Source organism: Setaria viridis, chromosome 7 (assembly GCF_005286985.2).
Source record: "Setaria viridis chromosome 7, Setaria_viridis_v4.0, whole genome shotgun sequence".
Classification (NCBI taxonomy): domain Eukaryota; kingdom Viridiplantae; phylum Streptophyta; class Magnoliopsida; order Poales; family Poaceae; genus Setaria; species Setaria viridis.
Window position 1 is genome coordinate 9,285,119 of NC_048269.2, and position 23,674 is coordinate 9,308,792.

Consider the following 23,674-nt stretch of genomic DNA (forward strand, 5'->3'; position numbering starts at 1 on the left):
TCATCTCAGACTTAGCGAAAATTTCAAATTGTGCTAGAGTTGACCATTTTAGCTGTGTTTGACTTCATTTTTGAAAACCTTTTGTGCAGATTTTGGCTGGACTCATTTAATCAAAGTTGTTAAGGGCTCATAGCACTAAAACTTTCTTATATGGGTTGGCTTGAGCTTACATTTGAAAATGTGAGATAACGGGCTCCAAGATTGGGATTTTTCCTGCTTTACTTCATTTGTTACTGATTTGATTTTTTGAGTTTTTGAATGTCGTCTGCTCAGATTCAAACAAAACGCCAAATACAAAGTTGTTGGGGAAGATGAGTTCTACAACTCTTAGTTGGGTAAATTTTTAAGTTCTTATATAAAAATTTGAATTACTGCCTAAACACTCTTTAAGCTGTTGAGGGGCAAAAATGACCTTTTACTTGTCCAATTAGCTGTTAATTGCTATCTTAGGCTCTAATGGCTTCACTTAGGCTTAAACAAGGTTAATTAAGCTAGGGTCGTTACACGTGGCGTACACACCAAGGGCTCTACACGCACACAACACATACACGTGTCTAACAATCTCAAACAATTCTAAAGTTGGAGGTGATCAGAAATCTAATTCTACCATACCAAAACAATCCAGATCCTTATGGTTCTTGCTAAATGCTCTAACAAAAAGGAGTCCTAAAGAGGTCTTCAGCATGACATGGAAACTGCTCTGCTCTGCTCTTATGTTTCATGCCATTGTACTCACCCCATTTATGGGAGTGCGACTCGATGCTAAGAGCGAGCTCAGAGGAGATGACCTTCCAATTCTTAGGCACTGACATTACAGATACATTTGCCAATTAGTGATGCTAATTATAAGCAACCAAATATAATACAGTAGTTAATCCTAAACCAAATTCAATGTTCCATCAAGAACGACGATTGGGCTGCGAACGGAGTATTTGCCGGAGACCCACCGCAGGCTGCCTTCCACCGTGCCGTTGACGGGATTGGCAACTCTGCGGAACATCACAGTGAAATCCATCTTCTGGTTCACAGTGCTGAACTCCAGCCTCGGCGGCACCACCTCGACGGCGACGGTCTTGGGTGCCACGACCTCCGCCGTGTACACCGACACGGCCTCGCCAACGTTGGTCACCGTGCGCTTGACCTCGACCACCGGCGCCGCCGCCGTGAGCGTCACCAGGAACGACGGGTAGTTCAGGTCCTTGCCCCCGATCTTGCCGGACGATGCGCAGCTCACGTTCTGCAGTGGCTGTGCGATGATGTCGTTGACGAAGCTGTCGTTGTACCCGAGGCCGCAGACGTAGGTGAGGTACTCATGCGTTGAGAGGTCGTAGATGAGGCCCGGGTCCACTGCCTTGGTGGGGTTCACGATCCCCGAGCCCATGAGGAGGTGTGTCGCCGGCTCGCCGGTGATCTCGTCGGTGATCGGCATGCCATCCGGGTGCGTCACGTCGGCTGTCGTCATCATCGCGGACTTGATCGCGGTGGGTGACCACCCTGGGCGCGCTCGCTTCAGCACGGCCGCGATCCCCGAGAGGTGCGGCGCGGACATGGATGTGCCACTGATCATGCCGAAGGTGCGGCTGGGCGCGCTGGCGTTCCCGCCCGGGACGGCGGCCACGATGTTCGTGCCGGGACCGGTGATGTCGGGCTTCAGCACGCCGAGGCTTGACATGTTGCAGGGGCCTCGCGAAGAATAGCCCGCGACGGCCGGCCGGTAGGACGGGTCCAGCTCGACGCCGGTGAAATGGAGGTTCGCGGTAGGGTTGGACGTGGAGTTGATGTACGCCATGATCCTCACGCCGTCGGCCTGGCTAACGCGCGCCGCCGCGATGGTTATGTTCCCTGCGGGCTCTGTCTCGCCGCCCTCGGACTCGTCGTTGAACATGATAATGCCCACGCCGCCGGCGGCGCGGACCATCTCGCCGCGAATGGTGGCACCTTCCGAGCGGTCACAGAAGACGATCTTCCCACGGACGTCGACGGCCTTGAGTGCGGAGCCGTCTTCGAAGACGCCCGAGACGTAGACGAGCGGGGCTATCTTGACGGGCTTGTACCTCTGTTTGGCCTCGCCTTTGAACACCAACCCATTGCCGAGCCTGACCCTGGAGACGGCCCGGCGGGTCATGGTGCTCGCCGCCACGGTGAGCACCCATGGCGCGCAGTTGGTGACGGTCCCGTAGTCCGGGCCGGAGTTCCCGGCGCTCGTGCTCACGAAGACGCCCGACATGACCGCGGAGAAGCTCCCGACGGCGGTGAGGTCCTTGTAGAACGGCTGCTGCGTGTCGTCCCCCGCGGAGATGGAGACGACGTCCACGCCGTCGATGAACGCACCCTGCTCTATGGCGATGAGCTGCTTCGTGGACGGGCACGTGTCCTCGAAGCAGACCTCGTACGACGCCAGGTGCGCGCGCGGCGCCATGCCGGAGGCCGCACCGATGCTCTTTCGGAACACTTGGACGTCCCTGACGAAGGCGCCGACGGCGGTGCTGGACGTGTGCGTGCCGTGTAACCCCGGCGTCTGCGACCGCCCGCCGATGAGCTTCTTGTTGCACGGCGCGCCGCCGAACTCGCACCGACCCCGCCACTTGGCTGGCGGCGGCGGCATGCCCTCGTCGCTGTAGGACACGTGGCGTGGGTCGATGCCGTTGTCGATGACGCCAACGATGACGCCCTCCCCCATGCTGCGCGCCACGGCCCACATGCCCGTCTGCGGCGTGCTCACCCCGAGCAGCGCCGGCGTGTACGTGGTCCGGAGCCGGTAGTTGACGTCCGGGATGGCGTCGACGCACCAGTTGAGCCGGCGCAGCTCGTCCAGCTGCTGCGTCGTGAGCCGCGCGGCGAACCCGCTGACGACGTGCTGATAGGAGTAGACGAGCTGCCCGCCCTCCGGTGACCGGGCCTCTTCGAGGATCGCGCCGGCGCTGGTGTTCAGCAGGGAGGCGAGCAGCGAGGCGTGCCACTCGCGCAGCTTCTCGCCGTTCTCCTTGGGACCATTGGCTCGGCAGACGACCACCAGGAACGTACCCGTGGCATCGCCGGTGCCACCGGTGGCGACAGTGTCGCCCCCGACAGCGTCTGCTGGGGCGAGAAAGATGGCAAGGGCGGTGAGGACGACGAGGAGAGGTGGGGTGGATCGGATGTGCATGGTGGCGACGGCGATCCGCTCAATGATCTATGTATGTCTGCGCGGGATGGAAGGAAAGGAAATGAGAACATGAAGTGCTGTTGGGTTTTGATGGCGTGCTTTGAGGCCATGACCCACCATGAATGTCTGTTTTGAGCAAGGAGCAGAGCAATGCGCGGTGGTGGTTCGCTATTTTTAGCGCAAAATGAGAAGTGCAGCGGGAGTGAAATTAAACTGGAGCTTGGGCCGACTGAATTTAGCTCGCCGGAGTGCAGTGATTTTCGATGGCTATTCTATGCAACCAAGCTCGAACCAGTGGTCAGCTGCGGAGGACCCGGGGCACAAATTTTTCATTGTCAGAAGAAGATTTTAGCGCTACTTTTTTTCTACTTTATCAAAAAACACTATCGCAACCGATTTATAATATGAACTGGCTGTGATAATCGTTTCTTACTCAACTGTACAAAGATTATTTTCTTATTTCTACTAACGAGTATTTGTCGTTTGATAACCAACAGTTCAAACGCATTGAAACTGATTATGTAAATGTTTTCTTAAAATATGCAAATTGGAGAATGTAAAAATATGCAAAATAAAAAAAAAATAAAACTTCAAATTAATATTGTATGTTGATAAATCAACATAGACTAATGTTGGGAAAATGTGGTTCTATGTTATAAATAGAAAAATGAACGATAGAAACAATATATGAATTCACACATGGCCATGTGCGAAAATAACACATCTCAACTAATCTATTTTTCCAAACCATGCAATTATCAATGAGCTAAAGATTTTTTTGTAAAACTTTACAGAAGCTGTCCTTATATTCATTTTCAGTATAATACGTTTATGCTACACTTAGCCTTATTACTTTGGGAGAACTTGTACATAGTTTTAAACGACCTCTTACTAAAAAAGAAAGGAAAACTTACAAAGAAAGGAAGAAGAAAAAATGACCTACCACTAATGACAAACTAAAACTAGCCATAAGACCTAATGAAAAACAGCAGCTCCTTTAGCCCGCTTTCGATCCAGCATCCTCCTTCGGCAAGAATACCGGTCAACACCATTGTCACCGACGTCACCTCCCCCCTGAAAACCCTATTGTTCCATTCTAACCAAATTTTACAAATCATGAGCATGATCAAGCAGTCAAAACCTTTTCGGATCGCTTTGCGATCCTTTTCTAACCTTGTAACCACCACGACAACTCATCCCCAATAGCTGGGGTTAGTGCCTGCTTTTCGGAGACCAGGAGCAGTTTAAACCAGCATTCCCTGCTGAAGACACATCCTAACAGAAGGCGGTCATCCGTTTTCGGTTCTTGTGCACACAACGCACATTTTTCATAGTTTAGCAGGCCGTGATGAGACAAACGATCTGATGTCCAGCATCGTTTGTAGACTGCCAACCAGAAAAAGAATTTACATTTTAACGGTGCCCTCGCTTTCCAATTGTTTTCCCACAGTAGGTATGACCATGGAAGAAGGCCTTGTACGTGGTCTTTGCCGAGTGCCTTCCATCCGATGACCATTTCCACCTGAATTGGTCTGGGACTTTGGGGTTTAGGTAGTACTGGAGACCGTCCCACAAACGTATATATTGGGCAATGATCTGTACTGTGAGTGACCCTTTTATGTCCCTAACCCATCTTCGACCGGTCATGGCATCCTTAACGGTTCTAGTTTTGCGGCACCTTGTTGGGATTGTCTGGTAAAGATCCAGGAACACCTCCTTAATTGAAGACCCGTTAAGCCATCTATTCGACCAAAATAAAGCTGATTGTCCATCACCTACATCAACTAGAAGAGATGCCTCGAACATGGAGACCACCTCCTTATCATGGGCTGCAGGTAGATCTATCCACGTTTTATCAGGATCACATCAACCTACATCTGAGGCAAAGGACCCATCCCATGACCCTCAGATCAATATGAGCCCAAGTTCTCCCAATTCCGTAGGGCAATAGACCTTAGGCCAAGCCACCAAGCTTCCCCTTCCATAAGAAGCCTCGACGTAGTTTATCAATTGCTTTGATAGCCCAGCCAGCAGGCAGAGTAAGCGATATTGAGAAATAAGTCGTAATCGACGTGAGGTTCACCTTTGTTAAAATCGTACGACCTCCTGTGTTGAGCAGACCCGCTTTCCAAGTAGGTAGCTTGCCCGCAACTTACTGTTGGTATATTTGGTTGCATGCACCACATGATGCGTGCATGGATGATTCTGGATGGGGTGGTTCAACCAATTTGCTTGTACCATATGGTTCCCTCTAATTAGTAGAATAATGTATTAAATGGGATGACCTTATCCTGGATGAGTTGGTACAATTAACCAAACTAATAAAAAGATCATTATTATTTTGAATCATTTCATACATGAATCAAATGATACAGCCAACCAAACACACCCTTTGTTGACTAGTGGTTGTATACGTTCTTTCTGCAACTTGTGAATCGAGAGCGGCATACCCAAGTATTTGACTGGGAATTCTGTCACTTCACAAGGGAACACGTGTTGTGCCAACTGCAAGTGTGACTCGTCACAACGAATGGGGGTTAGATGGCACTTCGACATATTCGTCGCCAATCCAGAAGCACCCTCAAAGCACTCTAGAATGGCGCGAATCAACTTTAAATCTTGTTCCACCATATACATTTATTGGGAATGCATCAATTTCTAACTAATACTTATCCTATACCTGTATACATCCACGCTGGCACTGCACTTGCACCATCAATCATCAATGTCTAACAAAAACTTATCCTATACCCACTTGTCAAGGTCGAGAGATATGGAAGCGTATAACATTGTTGGTGTGCTGACCAGGATGAAAATGCCTTAACCCTTCGCACCGCCAACCAATGGAATCTTCATTGTCATGTTTAAATAATTGCAGAGCTGGAAGAGGTCCCAGGAGTCGAACCCCTCGTAATTAAGTTGTAATGCCATGATATATAGATTGACACAGAAAACGCAGTAGGATGTTACAGTTAGAGACGCGTATACGGTGAGTATATAAAGGCCGAGATCCTAAGAGATAATCTAAAGAAACCTAACAAATAGGATCCTCCGAATCACCAACTCACTCGACCTGGTGTCCGGCATTTCCATTGAAGGCCTTCTGAAGACGTGGCACATGTACCAGTCGTGGGTACTGAGATGTACAGACTCCACATGCATTGACAGATACGCAATCTGTACCAGAAGTAGTTAATTCGATGGTGCAAGTGCAGTGCCAGCGTGGATAATGCAAATACTTATATCCTATATCGATCTGTATATATCCCTCAAGCTTATTAGACAGTAGTACTACATCTAGTCATATTTTGTTGATTTTTTAAACAACAAATTCTTGCTGTCTCCACATTTCTTCGCAAAAAGCTTGAATTCTTAAAAAAAGAGCTACTTTTCCTGTCTGAACGTCAAGTATAAATGACTAAGGAAGCACCTCTCTCCTGCTTGCTTGGTCAACGAAATTATTTTTCAAAGAAGAAAATGGAACATATGTAACTGTGGCGGCTCCTGCGCTTGTCTATCCCCCGGCCGCTACTCTATATATGCATGTGCGTTCAGGCCCATGGCGAGATATAGGGGTCATTTCTAGTTGCCGGCCGGCCAGCTTAATTAGCATATGTAGTTTCCATTGATTTTGTACATAGGTATCTATACTTTCCTCGCAACAAGATAGCGCATCGATCGATCCATGAAGAGCTTCCTTCTCCGGGCAGCTGCTCGCCGGCAGCCGCGGCACGACGAGGAGGAGGGGGCAGCGTCGTCGTCGTCGGATCCACCGCCGTCTCCATGTCCTCCCCCGAAGGAGGATCCGGATGGGGCACCGCCACCGCTCTGCACTAGCAAACAAGTCATCGTCGTCGATGATGGCACTGACGGCGGCGATCTAGCCGCGGCGAACGGCTCTGGCCTGGCGGAGAAGCGGCAGTCAACGGCGGCAGCAAAGCAGCAGGCGTGGTGGTGGTGGTGGTCGTCAGCGCCGACGAGGGGCGTGGGGGTGGGGCTGGGGCTGGTCGTCGCCGGCCTCGTCTTCGTCGCCTTGCTCGCCGGCACCACCATCCGCCGCCTCGACTACTACTCATCGGTACCTAAATATAAACGAAGTTCTCTATTTAATTAATTACATGCATCATGCATGCTTCACAAGTTCACATGCAAGAACATGATCACCCATGTATACATATGCAACAACACGTAAAGTATAGCTGGATTCATCGACTCCTTCATATACTACTTCACGTATCGTTTTCTACTGCTGCAAAGTTTACCGGAGATAGCCAACCAGATTCGAGCACGGCTAAGTGTTCAGGACACGGCAAATAAACTTGACCTACTAGTAGCTGGGTAGCACTACCTATTAGTGCCACCGAATTCAACATTTTTCCGGGCCTTATTTTCCCTGCTTTTGACTTGGGAAAAAAAAATACAGCTAGCTGCTGCTCCAATCTTGGTTCTGCATCTGGACCACTTGCTTGCTGCTAGGACTAGGAGCGGCAGACTAGTTCAGTTTGACTGACCAAGACAGTTCGATGGTTGCGGCCTTGCGGGGCGTGCACGTTGCTGCAGGGAAAGCTCTGCCTGAGCTCAGAATACTGCGTGTTCGCGGGCAAAGTGTCACACGGGATAGTTGGCGCAATACATTCTTCCATCATTTGGAAAGAAAAAAACTGGTCGCTGCCGTTCTTGGTTTCTTATTTTCTTTTCTTGAGTACCTTCAGCTTCAAAGTTTTGAAACTTGCTTAGCAAATTCCATGGAAGTACGGCTAGGAATGAAAGGTCTGGCTCATCGTGGAATCTTACTTAACGAATTCCATGGCTCGGCACTCTGACTTTTGAGTTCGGCGGACTTGCTGTGTATGTGCATCGTGAGCTACCCTTGCGCTACGTTTGTTGACATGTGGCGCCGCTAGTGATTTTATTTTGTTTAGTTATTACTAGGCAGATGAGACACGGTGCCAGTTGAGCTCCAAGTCAACTAGTCAAGTCAGCAGCTGCTGTCAAAAATACCTGTTTTTGTGAAGAAAGGCTGCGATCTTATTATTCGATCATGAGCCTGTTACACCCAGTTACACTTGATTACCATCCATAAGACGTGATATGAAAGAGCGTGCACGGTCCAGCCAAACAACCGTCCAACAAACATCCATGATAATTAACTAAACATTGAGCTGAGCTCACATGTGAGCGCTTTAACTTCCTCCAGCCATCAGTGCTTGTGACTCCTGCGCCACCTCGCTGTAGCATACATAAACATTTTGTGTTCAGTACGTACCTTTGATCATTATTTAGTTATTTCTGGAATATGTATAAAATTCTATAAATTTATTTTGTTATGAGAATTTTAAATAAAATCCATACAAATGATTTTCATGTTCCTAAACAAAATATTTAAAGTTATCAATAATCAAAATTTCAAAATACATGTATTGCGATATGAGATGACTATATGACGTGAGAAGAACAATGTACATGGTTCCGAAAATTCCCAAATTAAACTCAACACCCATGCATCTTAATTGCAGGCCTTCCTGCTCGGCGGCGGCCGCGGCAGCATCAGGCGGCCTCATCACCACGTCCCTTCATCTGTGGCAAACCTCGTGCCCGTACCCTTCAACTGCGGCGGCAACGAAACGCACCCCTCCTCCTCGCCCCTGTCACCAGGAACATGTCGTCGTCGTCACGCGGCTGCAGCATCGCCGTCGCCATCAGTAGAACCGAGGTCTTCGTCCTCCGAACGCGGACGGCCAGCTCCTCCTCGGTGCCCTGACTACTTCCGCTACATCCACTCGGACCTCTCGCCATGGCGCGAGGCGGGAATCACGCGGGAGGCGGTGGAGCGCGGGCGCGGCCGCGCGGCGTTCCGGTTGGTGGTTCTGGGCGGCCGCGCGTACGTGGAGGCGTACCACCGCGTGTTCCAGACGCGGGACAGCTTCACGCTGTGGGGCATCGCGCAGCTGCTTGCGCGCTACCCTGGCCGCGTCCCGGACCTGGACCTCATGTTCAACTGCGAGGACATGCCCGAGCTGCAAGCCGCCGACTTCCCCCGGCCGTCCGAGGCGCCGCCGCTGTTCCGCTACTGCAAGGACGACGCCACGCTGGACATCGTGTTCCCGGACTGGTCCTTCTGGGGCTGGCCCGAGGTCAACGTCCGCCCCTGGGCGCCGCTCCTCCAGGAGATGGACCGCGAGACCCGCCGCCTGCCGTGGCCGGAGAGGGAGCCCTACGCGCACTGGAAGGGCAACCCCGGCGTGTCCACCCAGCGCGCCGACCTCCTCCGGTGCAACGTCTCGGACAAAATGGACTGGAACGCGCGCCTGTTCAGGCAGGATTGGAACGCCGCCATCCGAGGCGGGTTCAAGGACTCCAACCTGGCGAAGCAGTGCGCGTACAGGTACAAGATCTTCGTGCAGGGGCGGTCATGGTCGGTGAGCGAGAAGTACATCCTCGCCTGCGACTCGCCCATGCTGCTCGTCGCCACGCCCTACAAAGACTTCTTCTCCCGGGGGCTCGTCGCCGGCAAGCACTACTGGCCGATCGACCCCGCCCGCAAGTGCCCGTCCGTCAAGTTCGCCGTCGACTGGGGCAACGCCCACCCGGCGCAGGCGCAGCGAATGGCCGAGGAGGGTAGCAGCTTCGCTAGGGAGGAGATGAGCATGGACTACGTCTACGACTACATGCTGCACCTGCTCACTGAGTACGCACGCCTGCTCCGCTACAAGCCGACAATTCCAGAGAGTGCCGTCGAGCTCTGCCCCGAGTCCTTGGCGTGTGCCGCGCAAGGCCGCGAGCGGCAGTTCATGATGGAGTCCAGGGAGAGGTTCGCCGCCGATTACGAGCCCTGCACGCTGCCTCCACCGTTCACTGCAGGTGAACTCAGGGACATGGCCCGCAGAGAGGAAGAAGTCCTCAGGAAGGTGAAAAGGATGGAGAAACATAGCTAGCTTCGACAAATTTAAGCAGTATAGCTAGCTGTAGATATCAGAAGGCTCGTGTGCCCAAAATTGATCCCTTCGTTGCTGAACCAAATTTAACCTTACTGATCAAATTTTTGGCTTCCTTATGCTCAAGCATGTGAATAAAATGGTGAACCAAACATCACCCTAATGGGAACGTATCGGGTGGGAACCATCTACCCTGTGCAACCTTAGAAATTATGAATCAAGATCACAAGATGCTAATCTAATGGATAGGGTTAGACATGGGATTATTTTACGCTTAAAACCCCCACCCGCTAGCCACTTTTTCCAATATTACCCTATAGCCAGGCGTCCGTTTCCCCTGCCCTTCCATCACGAGTCGAGAGTCCTGCCGCCGCCATGCTCGTGAGACCTCACCAGACCTGGCGCAAGTCCCCAGCGGCGTGTCCATGGGCCATGGCGTCATCCACCGACGACCGCGCCGCCGCCAATGGCAAGCATTGTAGGGTGCTCCTGCCCTTCACGTGCAAGCCTGGTCCGTTGAATTCCATCCACGCGCGCGCCATGCTCTCCGTCGCCATCGAAGCGGCTCCGGCCCGAGCATGGCACTGACATATCTGCTACTTCTTTGTAGCGCATTCCCGTCGAGCTCACTGAGGGAATCGTCGCCGTGGAGGCCCTCGTCGTTGGCCCGACTAGCGGAGGGGCAAAGGCGTGGAACGTCGAGGTAGGGTGGGACAGCAATGGCGCTTTTCGGGGGTGGGTAGCCGGAGTTCGCGGGTGCGTGCGGCGTCGAGGCGGGCGCGGGCGGCCGTGGAAGGCTGCCCCAGGCGGCCAGGCGAGCGGGTGGCCACGCATGGAAGTCCGGCGCAGGTCGCAGAAGGCCGGTGGAGGGCAGGCGTGGAAGGTAGGCGGCGCAGGCGCCACCCCACAGGCGGCGGCGCCCTCACCACACCGGCGGAGGGCCACGGGCGGCGATGGAAACCGGGCGGCGGTGGGACCCCAGCCTACTCGCGAATCACCTCTCACAATCGTGGCGGCAGCGGGACTCATGATGGAAGGGCAGGGGAAACGGATGCTTGGCTGCAGGGAGGTGGGTATTGGAAAAAGTGGCCGGCGGGTGGGGAGGGGCTTAAGCACAAAATAATCCCACCTCTAACTCTATTCATTGGATTAGTATCTTGTAACCTTGATTCATAGTTTCCAAGGTTGCACAGGGTAGATGGTTTCCACCTGATACGTTCCCCACACTATAGTCAAGCTTCACCAAATTTAACCAGTAACCAGCCGCAGATACCTGAAGACCTGTAATTCTGTGCTCCCCCATATTGTTGAACCTTTAACATGAGTACCTTACTGATCAAATTTTGGCTTCCCTCTTTATGCTCTGCTTGTGAGTAAACGGTCGACCAAACAACCTCATATATACTATCAAGTTGGCCCGCGCTAATAGCGTGGCTAGATTTGCTACAATATATTTTTTTATTGTTGACCATCTTCTTTGTTATTGATCATCTTTTTCCCTTTGGAGAAAATTGATTTCTTAATTCATCCTTTTCTCTCTTCCGACCTTTCTTTCTATCCCAGCTGCTTGTGCCTCCACCCATAGCAATGAAGCCTTTCTACCCTTCATCAAGTGCTTCATTTGCACCTTCCTTCTCAATAATGACCTTTCTTCAAACCATTGCTAGGAGGCTATTTAGGGGGTGTTTGGGAGCACTCCACTCCATGAAAAATTGCTCCACTCCTCCAACTCCAAAAATTTCGCAGCCAAACACGTCTAGCTCCAGCAACTCCGGCTCTAGGAAAAAAGGTGGAGCAGGGGTAGATCCACATTTTTTGTGGAGTACCTCAAGAGGTGCTCCAAAAATCCCCTTTACAGACCTCCTCGTGGAGTTGGTGGATATTTATGTTGGAGGTATGCCCTAGAGGCAATCATAGAGATGATGATATTCCATTTGTATCCATGATTTGTACATTGTGTTCATTGAATATCCATTAAAGGCTACTTGAATTGATTTGCAATTATGTGAATTGTATGTGAAACTCTTTACTTGTATGGTTATTCTAAAGTTGTCCCTAGTCGGAGTTCATGTGAGAACACACATGAATATTAGACTAGCACATGTATTAGTTGATGACTATGTTTCACAAATCATGGACATGGAGATGTTGAACTAATAATGTGGACACATGTGGAGACATGTGCTAGGACTGACCAAACACGAGAAGTAGTTCTCTCTTTAAACAACATATACGCTTTGTCCTTAGACCTGAGATTGTCGCATGTATTCTAGATGTGGATCGACCTACTTAGGGGCTATCAAACGCTACGCCGTAACAGGGTAGTTATAAAGGTAGCTTTCGGGTTTGTCAAGAAGCATGCTATGAAACATGGTCAATCAAGATGGGATTTGCCCATCTCTGATTGAGAGTGATATCTCTGGGCCCCTCGAGTGATCGGATCCGAAAATGTATGGCCATGCTACGTACGGTTAAGAGTTAACCTACAAAGGGATTCCGAATCACAGGATCGAGAAAGAGCGGTCGGCTTGAAGCTAGACCAAATATCGTGAGGCAAAGGGAAAAGCATGTATATTATGTTGTGATGGTTCGTCTGATATGATCTTCGTGTGCGTATAGGAGTTGGCACGCCTTGCTAGAGGCCGCTACCTACTATTGGGCCGAGTAGGAGTACTCGGGCCATGTCTATACGTATCCGAACCCATAGGGTCACACACTTAAGGGGCTAGAAGCCCAATTCGGATCTGATCCGAGTTGGAAGTACTAATGGGCCTCGGACCCAGAGGCCCATTAGGAAGCTCTATAAATAGAGGGGTGGGGGCGCCCTAGGGTTTACACCTTTTGGCGAAACACATCTGCCGCGCCTCCCACGCCCTCGCCTGTTGCAACTCGCGGATCTAGCAGTCCGGCTTGTGACGATTCCTCCCTGCACGTGTGGATACCTTGGAGGTGTTGCGCCTGCAGCACTTGGACGAGCCGCCGACGAGCTACGATGAGCCGCCGACGAGCCACGACGAGCCGACGACGAGCCGCGGCATGAGGGCGATCTTGCTGCACGTGGACGAGCTGCTGAGGAGCTGCTGGACGTTGACGTGATCGACTACGTACGACTACGTTGATCGACTACGTACGACTACGTTGATCGTCTTCACTGCATCGACGCAAATCTACATCTTCCGCACCAGTAGTGCGTCGAGTGGTAATCCCGTGATCCTTATACGGCAGTTCTTCCTGGTCTTACGCGGTAGAAATTTTGATTTGCGCTAGTGTAGCCTACCTCGTAACTCTACAGTGGTATCAGAGCTGTAGCTATTTAGTTTTGGATTCGGGATGTGTGCATATGGAGATATGCGAGTTTTCAGTTTGATCTATGTCCTGGTTTCGTGCTCTTGCTGCAATGGTAGTGTAACGACATACTCCTACCGGTCGGTTTCCGCCATCGGAGTTAAGTGATACACGTAAATCCAGTTGCAGTGAGCGAAGATCAATATGATTGGTCGAATCGAAATCTAGGGTCATACGCCAGGCGCATTAGATGTGCAAAAGTAGATGGGATCTATTACCGGGGTCGGGATTTTTGCCGTATGCGTATGCTTCGGTAAATCAGCCGTAACTTTTCGGTACGATCTTGGATCGGGGCGAATTTTATATGAAAATTGATCTACAGAAAAAGTTACATATGAAATTCAACGGCTTTGCCGTTTTCGGTGAAATTAGATTTCTCAAATTCAGCTTGGAAGATGGAGTTTCAGGCATCCGAAGTTTGGAACGTTAGAACGCCTAACTCTATTTTGCAGGATGTATGTATATATCTTGTGATCAATATGGCCCCTTTGTGTATGTGATGCATGTGTGTAACTCATTCATGACCTGCGTGTCACGCGTACGGCAGCACGGTAGGAGCCATATGTGTTGTCACCTTAATGTATTTAATGGTCTGCGTACCAATCTGTGATGATCCAAGCAACTATGTAATCTTCATTACTAGCTTCTTTACTAGCTATTAGGCGTAATAGCATGTTCTAGTTCTTGGAGGACTCATCACCAGGAGGATGGCGCACATGGAACATGGAGATGGAGATCACCATGGTGAACAGATTCTATGGAGATGGAGATCGCCATGAGAAAAACGGGCCATACTGTGTCACAACTATGTGAATGTTATTCTGTTTATGTTTTACTTTCTGCATGCTATGATGTTAGAAGTAGAACGATCCCTCACAAAGTTTAAGTTAGTATGCCCTCCCAACTAAAACTTGCACCGTCCCATGTCTTGTACAATTAGTGGTGGGTCTATGAAATTAGGGTACCACTAGTTTTCCTTGACTAGATGGGTTTGTGTCGGACACTTACGCGCATAAGGGTTGGTTTGCTTAACAAGGTTATCTTAACGGTTAAGGACCTTGGGGAATAAAGGTTGGGCACCAAGACATAGAGATGTCACCCAACAACAGGAGTCATATGTGATATAGCAAGAGTTGCTTACCGATCTACCTTGTTTGCTAGCGGTGATGCTAAAGCTCACTAGTAGACTTGTTAGTTGTGGATCCTGAATCACTAAGTTTCAATAGAGGGATATTGATTTTAGTGGGAGTAGATTCTGTTAAAATAGCTTAATGTGATTTGCTCTATCATGGATACGTTTGTCTTAGTGTATTTTGCATTACTTTTGTTGTAGATTAAATGGCACCTAGCAACACCACCACATCGTTTGCTTTGCGTTCGGTCCTTGAGAAGGACAAGTTGAATGGAACAAACTACTCGGATTGGATCCGTAACCTGAGAATTGTTCTCAGGGCTGATAAAAAGGAAGATGTTCTAGACACCCCACTACCACCAGTACCTGCTGATGATGCATCTGCTGCCGTTAAGGCTGCTTACAAGAAAGCATTTGATGCTAATCTTGAGGTAAGCTACCTTATGCTTGCTTGCATGGAACCCGAGCTGCAGATGCAGTTCGAAACAAATCATGAGGCACACGATATGATCGTGGCGCTCAAAGACATGTTCCAGACACAGGCTAGGACTAAAAGGTTCAATGTGTCCAAAGCCTTTCTGGAGTGCAAGCTAGCAGAAGGCGCAGCAGTAGGACCACATGTAATCAAGATGGTTGGTTACACTCAGCGATTGGAGAAGCTGGGCTTCCCAATGGGCAAAGAGTTGGCCATTGACTTCATTCTTTCATCTCTTCCGCCTAGCTATGGGAACTTCATCTCGAACTACCATATGCATGGGACGGAGAAGGGTCTGAATGAACTGTGTGGTATGCTCAAGACAGCAGAGGTAGACATTAAGAAAAACGCTAGTACCAGCCATGTGATGGCTATACAGAACAAGCCTAGCTTTAAGAAGAAGGGCAATTCTTGGAAGAAGAAGGGCAAGGCTGGAACGTCCAAGCCAAACCAACGCCCAAGGTTAAAGCTGGACCTGGACCTGCTCCAGACAAAGAGTGCTTTTACTGTCATGAACTTGGTCACTGGAAGAGAAACTGCAAGCAGTACCTAGCTTCGTTGAAGAATGGCGGAAGTAAGAGTACTTCTACCTCAGGTACGCTCGTTGTTAATGTTATAGACAACATTTTTCTCGCTGATACAATTATTAATTCTTGGGTATTTGATACCGGATCGGTTGCTCATATTTGCAATTCGATGCAGGGAATGATAAGAAGTAGAAGCGTGGAAAGAGGAGAAGTTGATTTCCACGTGGGCAATAATGCAAGAGTTGCTGCGTTGACCGTCGGGACGATGCAACTCCACCTCCCGTCAGGATTTATTATGGAGTTGAATAATTGTTATTTCGTTCCTAGTTTAAGTCGAAACATTTTGTCTCCTTCATGCTTGATGAAGGATGGTTATTCATTTGCGAGTGAAAACAATGGTTGTGTGATCTCTAAGAATGATATGTTTATGGCTTTTGCACCCATTGTGAATGGATTATTTGTTTTAAATTTTGATGGTTCACCTGTCTGTAACGTAAGTGCTAAAAGGCCTCGGCCTAATGATTTGAATCCTACCTACTTATGGCATTGTCGTTTGGGTCATATAAGTGAAAAGCGCATGAAGAAGCTCCATTCTTATGGACTTCTAACTTCGTTTGATTTTGAATCATACGAGACATGTGAGGCTTGCTTGCTAGGCAAGATGACCAAGACCCCTTTCACAGGATTTCCTGAGAGAGCAGTAGACTTGTTGGAACTTGTATATAGTGATGTATGCGAACCAATGAGCACGACGGCTAGAGGAGGATTCCAATACTTCATAACTTTCACTGATGATTTTAGTAGATATGGCTATGTCTACTTGATGAGGCACAAGTCTGAAACCTTTGAAAAGTTCAAGGAATTTCAGAATGAAGTTGAAAATCAGCGTGACAAGAAAATTAAGGCCTTATGATCTGATCGTGGAGGCGAGTATTTGAGCCACGAGTTTAGCAATCATCTAAAGAGTTGTGGAATTGTTCCACAACTTACGCCGCCTGGAACACTTCAGAGAAACGGTGTATCCGAGCGACGTAATCTAACTTTGTTAGACATGGTTCGATCAATGATGAGCCAGTCGGACCTACCGTTGTCATTTTGGGGATACGCTCTAGAAACAGCAGCTTTCACACTTAATAGGGTACCATCTAAGTCCGTAGTTAAGACACCATATGAGATATGGACTGGAAAGGTTCCTAGTTTGTCTTTTCTAAAGATTTGGGGATGTGAAGTGTTTGTCAAGCGACTTCAGTCGGACAAGATCACACCCAAGTCGGATAAGTGCATTTTCATGGGATATCCAAAGGAAACTTTGGGATATTATTTCTACAACCGATCAGAAGGCAAAGTGTTTGTCGCTCGGAACGGGGTTTTCCTAGAGAAAGAGTTTCTCAAAGGAGAAAAGAGTGGGAGGATAGTGCATCTTGAAGAAGTTCAAGATGAGCCGATCGGGTAAGAATCAATGAGTGATGCTAACGTAGTAGAACAAGTTAAGATACCCATGGCAAGAGAAGCACCGCCACAACCACGAAGGTCAGCAAGGCTCCGCGAAATGCGGGAAATATTATTGTTGGACAATGATGAGCCTGCGACATATGCAGAAGCAATGATGGACCCAGACTCCGAAAAATGGCAGAGTGCCATGCAATCCGAAATAGAGTCCATGGGAGACAATCAAGTTTGGAACTTGGTTGACCCGCCTGATGGTGTTAAAGCCATAGAGTGCAAGTGGATCTATAAGAATAAAAAGGACATGGATGGAAATATTCACATCTATAAAGCACGACTTGTCGCAAAAGGTTTTCAACAAGTTCAAGGAGTTGACTACGACGAGACCTTCTCGCCCGTAGTGATGCTTAAGTCCATTCGGATTATTCTAGCTATAGCTGCATATTTCGATTATGAGATATGGCAGATGGATGTCAAGACAGCTTTCCTGAATGGAAACCTAGCTGAGGATGTGTATATGATACAGCCCGAGGGTTTTGTCGATCCGAAAAATGTTGGAAAGGTATGCAAGCTTCAGAGATCCACTTATGGATTGAAGCAAGCATCTAGGAGTTGGAACATTCGTTTTAATGAAGTGGTCAAAGGGTTTGACTTCACCAAGAACGAAGAAGAGTCTTGTGTTTACAAGAAGGTTAGTGGGAGCTCTGTAGTATTTCTAATCTTATATGTGGATGACATATTACTGATTGGAAATAACATTCCTATGCTTGAGTCCATAAAGACTTCACTGAAAAATAGTTTTTCGATGAAGGACTTAGGGGAAGCGGCATATATTCTGGGCATTAAGATCTATAGAGATAGATCGAGAAGGCTTATAGGTTTAAGCCAAGATACTTACATTGATAAAGTGTTGAAGCGGTTCAGCATGGAAGAGGCAAAGAAAGGGTTCTTGCCTATGTCACATGGCATACATCTCAGCAAGACTCAGTGTCCTTCGACTGCTGATGAGCGGGATCGCATGAGTAAAGTGCCATATGCCTCGGCTATTGGATCTATCATGTATGCAATGATAAGTACTCGCCCAGATGTTTCATATGCGCTAAGTATGACAAGCAGACACCAATCTGATCCAGGTGAGAGTCACTAGATAGCGGTGAAAAACATTCTTAAGTACTTGAGAAGGACTAAAGATATGTTCCTCGTCTATGGAGGTGAGGAGGAGCTCGTTGTAACAGGTTACACCGATGCTAGTTTCCAAACCGACAGAGATGATTCAAAGTCACAATCAGGATTTGTGTTCACGCTAAATGGTGGTGCTGTTAGTTGGAAGAGTTCCAAGCAGGAGACGGTGGCCAATTCTACGACAGAAGCCGAGTACATCGCGGCTTCGGAAGCTGCGAAGGAAGGTGTTTGGATAAGGAATTTCCTCATTGAGCTTGGTGTGTTCCCAAATGCGTCCAGCCCATTGAATCTCTACTGTGATAATAATGGGGCAATTGCGCAAGCAAAGGAGCCAAGGAACCACCAAAAGAACAAACATGTAATGCGGCAATTTCATCTCATTCGAGACTTCGTTAACCGGGGTGAGATCAAGATATGCAAAATACACACGGATCTGAACATTTCTGATCCGTTGACAAAACCACTCCCGCAGGCTAAGCATGATGCGCATGTAAGAGCTATGGGTATTAGGTACCTTCTAGATTAGCTCTAGTGCAAGTGGGAGGATGTTGGAGGTATGCCCTAGAGGCAATCATAGAGATGATGATATTCCATTTGTATCCATGATTTGTACATTGTGTTCATTGAATATCCATTAAAGGCTACTTGAATTGATTTGCAATTATGTAAATTGTATGTGAAACTCTTTACTTGTATGGTTATTCTAAAGTTGTCCCTAATCGGAGTTCATGTGAGAACACACATGAATATTAGACTAGCACATGTATTAGTTGATGACTATGTTTCACAAGTCATGGACATGGAAATGTTGAACTAATAATGTGGACACATGTGGAGACATGTGCTAGGACTGACCCAACACGAGAAGTAGTTCTCTCTTTAAACAACATATACGCTTTGTCCTTAGACATGAGATTGTCGCATGTATTCTAGATGTGGATCGACCTACTTAGGGGCTATCAAATGCTACGCCATAACAGGGTAGTTATAAAGGTAGCTTTCGGGTTTGTCAAGAAGCATGCTATGAGACATGGTCAATCAAGATGGGATTTGCCCCTCTCTGATTGAGAGTGATATCTCTGGGCCCCTCGAGTGATAGGATCCGAAAATGCATGGCCATGCTACGTACGGTTAAGAGTTAACCTACAAAGGGATTTCGAATCACAGGATCGAGAAAGAGCGGTCGGCTTGAAGCTAGACCAAATATCGTGAGGCAAAGGGAATAGCATGTATATTATGTTGTGATGGTTCGTCTGATATGATCTTCGTGTGCGTATAGGAGTTGGCACGCCTTGCTAGAGGCCGCTACCGACTATTGGGCCGAGTAGGAGTACTCCGGCCATGTCTATACGTATCCGAACCCATAGGGTCACACACTTAAGGGGCTGGAAGCCCAATTCGGATCTGATCCGAGTTGGAAGTACTAATGGGCCTCGGACCCAGAGGCCCGTTAGGAACCTCTATAAATAGAGGGGTGGGGGCGCCCTAGGGTTTACACCTTTTGGCAAAACACATCTGCCGCGCCTCCCACGCCCTCGCCTGTTGCAACTCGCGGATCTAGCAGTCTGGCTTGCGACGCTTCCTCCCTGCACGTGTGGATACCTTGGAGGTGTTGCGCCTGCAGCACTTGGACGAGCCGCCGACGAGCTACGACGAGCCGCCGACGAGCCACGACGAGCCGACGACGAGCCGCGGCACGAGGGCGATCTTGGTGCACGTGGATGAGCTGCTGAGGAGCTGCTGGACGTTGACATGATCGACTACGTACGACTACGTTGATCGACTACGTACGACTACGTACGCAAATCTACATCTTCCGCACCAGTAGTGCGTCGAGTGGTAATCCCGTGATCCTTATACGGAAGTTCTTCCTGGTCTTACGCGGTAGAAATTTTGATTTGCGCTAGTGTAGCCTACCTTGTAACCCTACAATTTACCCACCATTGCCACTCGTTACACAACTTAACGGTTCGCGAAATAAAAGAATGCTCCCGTCGCGCCGGCCGGCCGTGGCTGCCGCGCCGTCACCCCCCCCCCCCCCCCGCCCACCGCGCCACCCGCCGCCCGCCGCGCTGCCCGCCCCCGCCCCCCGCCCACCGCCCGCTGTCCGCCCCTGCCCGTCGCACGCTGCTCCGCCCGCCCCCGCCCGCCGCGCCGCCCGCACTTGCCCACCGTGCCGCCCGCTGTGCCACCGCGGCCCGCCGCGCGCCGCCCGCCCCCGCCTGCCTGCCGCCCCTGCGCGGCCTGCCTGCTCGAATGAAAAAAAATCGATCCCAACCAGTAAAGGAGAAGAAGGGGAGAAGTAAAGGACACTGACAAGTGGGACCCATTCACATGGGTATAATGGACTTTACACAGCAAGACCTTCTATTTCCGGAGCTGGATCTAAGCATTTTGCCAAACATGTGGATAGCTCTGGTATTTTTTTGGAGTCGGTGGAGTGGAGTTGCAATGTGGTGGAGTTAGTGGAGTGGAGCTCAAAAATTTGGAGTGGAGTGCTCCCAAACACCCCCTTAAGGCACGGTGGGTCTCCTCAGTTCCATTCCCTTATCAGACCCCGCCGGTTCTATGAACATGGATTCGGTCTGAAGCTTATATAATCGATGTAGGAGCAATTTCTTCGGGGTGCTTTATCTACAACTCCAGCATGACAACGTTGCAATGCATTCACTGTTGAGTTTATTTTTCACGTTAATTGCTTCACCTAAGAGTACCTTTCAAACACGTGTAGCATTCTTGTCGTCTGGATTTTGTGTTCCAAAGACACGTGCGACTTATGCAAGTTGGCATCTTGCTAGATCATCTGCGATGGACCAATCACTCACTAAGTAGAGAACTTACTTTCGATGCGCCCCCTTTTAATCTCAGTTTAAAGTAGGCCCGGTACAAAAGGAGGTGCGCGGAGCTTTACTCCCGGTTGGTATTTGCAACCAGAACTAAATGTCACTTTTTGTCCCGGTTTAAAAATCAGCCACCCGTGGGAGACCCTTTAGTCCCGGGTGAAAAAATCAGCTACCCGTGGAGGACCCTTTTGTCCCAGGTTGTAAGAATAACTGGGACTAAAGCTCACCCTTATAATCTCGGTTGGTGTTACCACCTGGGACTAAAGCTCACAACACCAACTCAGATAAACTGGGGTCTTTTATCCCGGTTGAAAACTCCAACCGGGATAAAAGGGTCCCTCACGGGTGGCTGAAACAGAACTAAAACCCTCGGACCCTTTTATCCCGGTTGGAAACACCAACGGGGATAAAAGGGGATCTTTTATCCCGGTTGGTATTACAAATCGGGATAAAAGGATCCCCCACGTGTAGACTAAATCCTTCGACCTCTTTTATCCCGATTTGTAATACCAACCGGCATAAAAGAGGGTCTTTTATCCCAGTTGGTGTTTCGAACTGGGATAAATGGGTCCCTCACGAATTAGTATAAAAGGATTGGATCCCCTATATAGTCAGATGTGGTGTGTAGGTGGGATGGTAAGGAAGCTATGCGCGAGGCTTGAGGTCGTGGGTTTGAATCCCACGAACCGCGCACGCGCATATTTAGCGTGAAAATCGCGTGACTTGTGACTTCCGGTTGGTCGGTTGAGGGACCCGAGATAAAAGACACCCCCTTTGTCTCGATTACTTTATCCTGGATGGTTTTTTGAGAGATCTGCACCCTTCCAACTGGGACTAATACTCAGTTTTCTACCAGTGACTACTGGGATTCTGCTTTCAGTACCGGTTCTAACCCTCCCTGTACAACCATTGCTATGCCAGTACTAAAGGGGACCTTTAGTACCAGGTCAAATAACCGGTACTAAAGGGATCCCTTTAGTACTGGTAAGCCTCGCATCGTGAGTGGTCCGTGAGATTCGAACCCACGACCTCAAGCCTCGTGCGAGCCTTCCTTACTATCTCACCTATGCAGCACATGTGATGGAGGTAGATATTCTTTCCTTCTGATGTAACCCGTGGAGAGCCTTTAGTACCGGATCATAGCACCACCCGGTGCTAAAAGTGCCCCTTTAGTACCGGGTGGTGTTATGACCCGATACTAACAAATCTAGACCTTCTTAGTACCAGGTGGTGTTACGACCCGGTACTAAAATACCTCCGGGGTTCCAAATTTGGACCTGGTACTAATGCTAATATTTGTACCAAATCAAATATGACCGATACTAAGGGAGTGGATAAGAGGTTATTTTTCTAGTAGTGAATAGATGCCTTCAGTGGTGCTATCTTTCCAAAGTGTTTATCTTACTCTTCTAGATAGCATGAGTGCCATGTGTGTGGCTAGCCGACATCTGCATGACCACCGCTTTGATGGAGCTCGTGTCGTCATTCCTTGTTGAGTGAGGTCTCCTGCTACTCCCTATTTGGTTATCCCACGTTCTCACCACCACTAGTAGAGAACTGACCTTCCATCTAGGTCCTTTTATCCCAGTTGACTTTGGACTTGAGACTAAAGTGCCTTTAGTCCCGGGTCAAAAATGAGGCACCGAAGGCCACTGACGGGAGGAGCTTTAGTCCCTGTTTAATGATCAACCGGGATTAAAGCCTCTCCCTTTTAGTCCTAGTTGTAACGGCTAAAAAATCTGGCACTGATGCCCCCCTCCCGTTTTGTCCCGGTTGAAAATTCTAACTGGGACAAAAACCCCTCCCCCCCCCCCCCCGCTTGTTCCGATTGGTAATTCCAACCGGGACAAAAGGGGGGCGTTGGTGCCAGATTTCCACACGGCCCTCTCTCCACCTTCCTTATCCTCCCAGGCAGCGTTCTCCTCCTCTCCTCATCCTCTCCTCCCTCTCCTCGTCCTCTCTACTAGAGCCTCCCCTCCTCCCCCTCCTCATCCTCTCCTTCCTCTCAACGCCGCCGCTTCCCCCTTTGCTGCCTCTCCCCTTCCCTCTCTTCTTCCCCCTCTGCTCGCCCCTCACTGGCAGTGAAGAGCGGTAGCGGGGCGAGGGTAGGGCACTGGCACGGCTGGGCGGCGGGCGGCCGAGTGCCGTCGGGCGCAGGCGGGTGGGCGGGAGCGGGTGGAGGCAGGCGAGGGCGGGGGGTAGGGGGTGGTGGAGCTGCGACGGGCGGCGGCGGGCGGGCGCGGAGCGGAGGCGGGCGATTGGCGGGCAAGGGCGTGCGGCGGTGGGCGCAGGTGGGCGAGCGGCAGCCAGCGTGGGCGGAGGTGGACGGTGGCAGCAGGCGGAGGTGGGTGGGCAGCGGGCGGGCGACGTCGGGGTGGCAGGTGCCTTTTTTATATTTTTTTGAAACTTTTTAGTCCCGGGTCGATGACCCAAGACTAAAGGATACCCCTTTTATCTCGAAAAGTTAGTCCTAGTTGGATTTGCGGGATCTAAGGTCCTATCCAACTGGGACTAAAAGGTCCATTTTCCACCGGTGGAAGTAACTTTCTTACATCTTTCTTTTGCTTAGTTGATTCGTTGGCATTGCATTTGATAGATGCAAGCCCTCGTGTCTAACATTTTCTTATATTGATGTATCAAATAA

At 49.5% G+C, this 23,674-nt stretch overlaps 2 protein-coding genes across 2 annotated transcripts; one reads left to right on the forward strand and one right to left on the reverse strand.

Annotated features, from left to right (window-relative positions):
- Positions 1-614: 614 nt before the first annotated feature.
- Positions 615-3,145, reverse strand: LOC117864565 (subtilisin-like protease 4). The gene has a single exon (XM_034748697.2). The coding sequence runs from the start codon at positions 3,143-3,145 to the stop codon at positions 878-880; it is 2,268 nt and encodes a 755-aa protein (XP_034604588.1). The 3' UTR covers positions 615-877.
- Positions 3,146-6,674: 3,529 nt separating this feature from the next.
- LOC117865117 (uncharacterized) lies at positions 6,675-10,175 on the forward strand. Its single transcript, XM_034749234.2, has 2 exons — positions 6,675-7,223; positions 8,662-10,175. Exons 1-2 carry the CDS (start codon positions 6,831-6,833, stop codon positions 10,078-10,080), a joined length of 1,812 nt encoding a protein of 603 aa, XP_034605125.1. The 5' UTR covers positions 6,675-6,830; the 3' UTR covers positions 10,081-10,175.
- Positions 10,176-23,674: the final 13,499 nt, after the last annotated feature.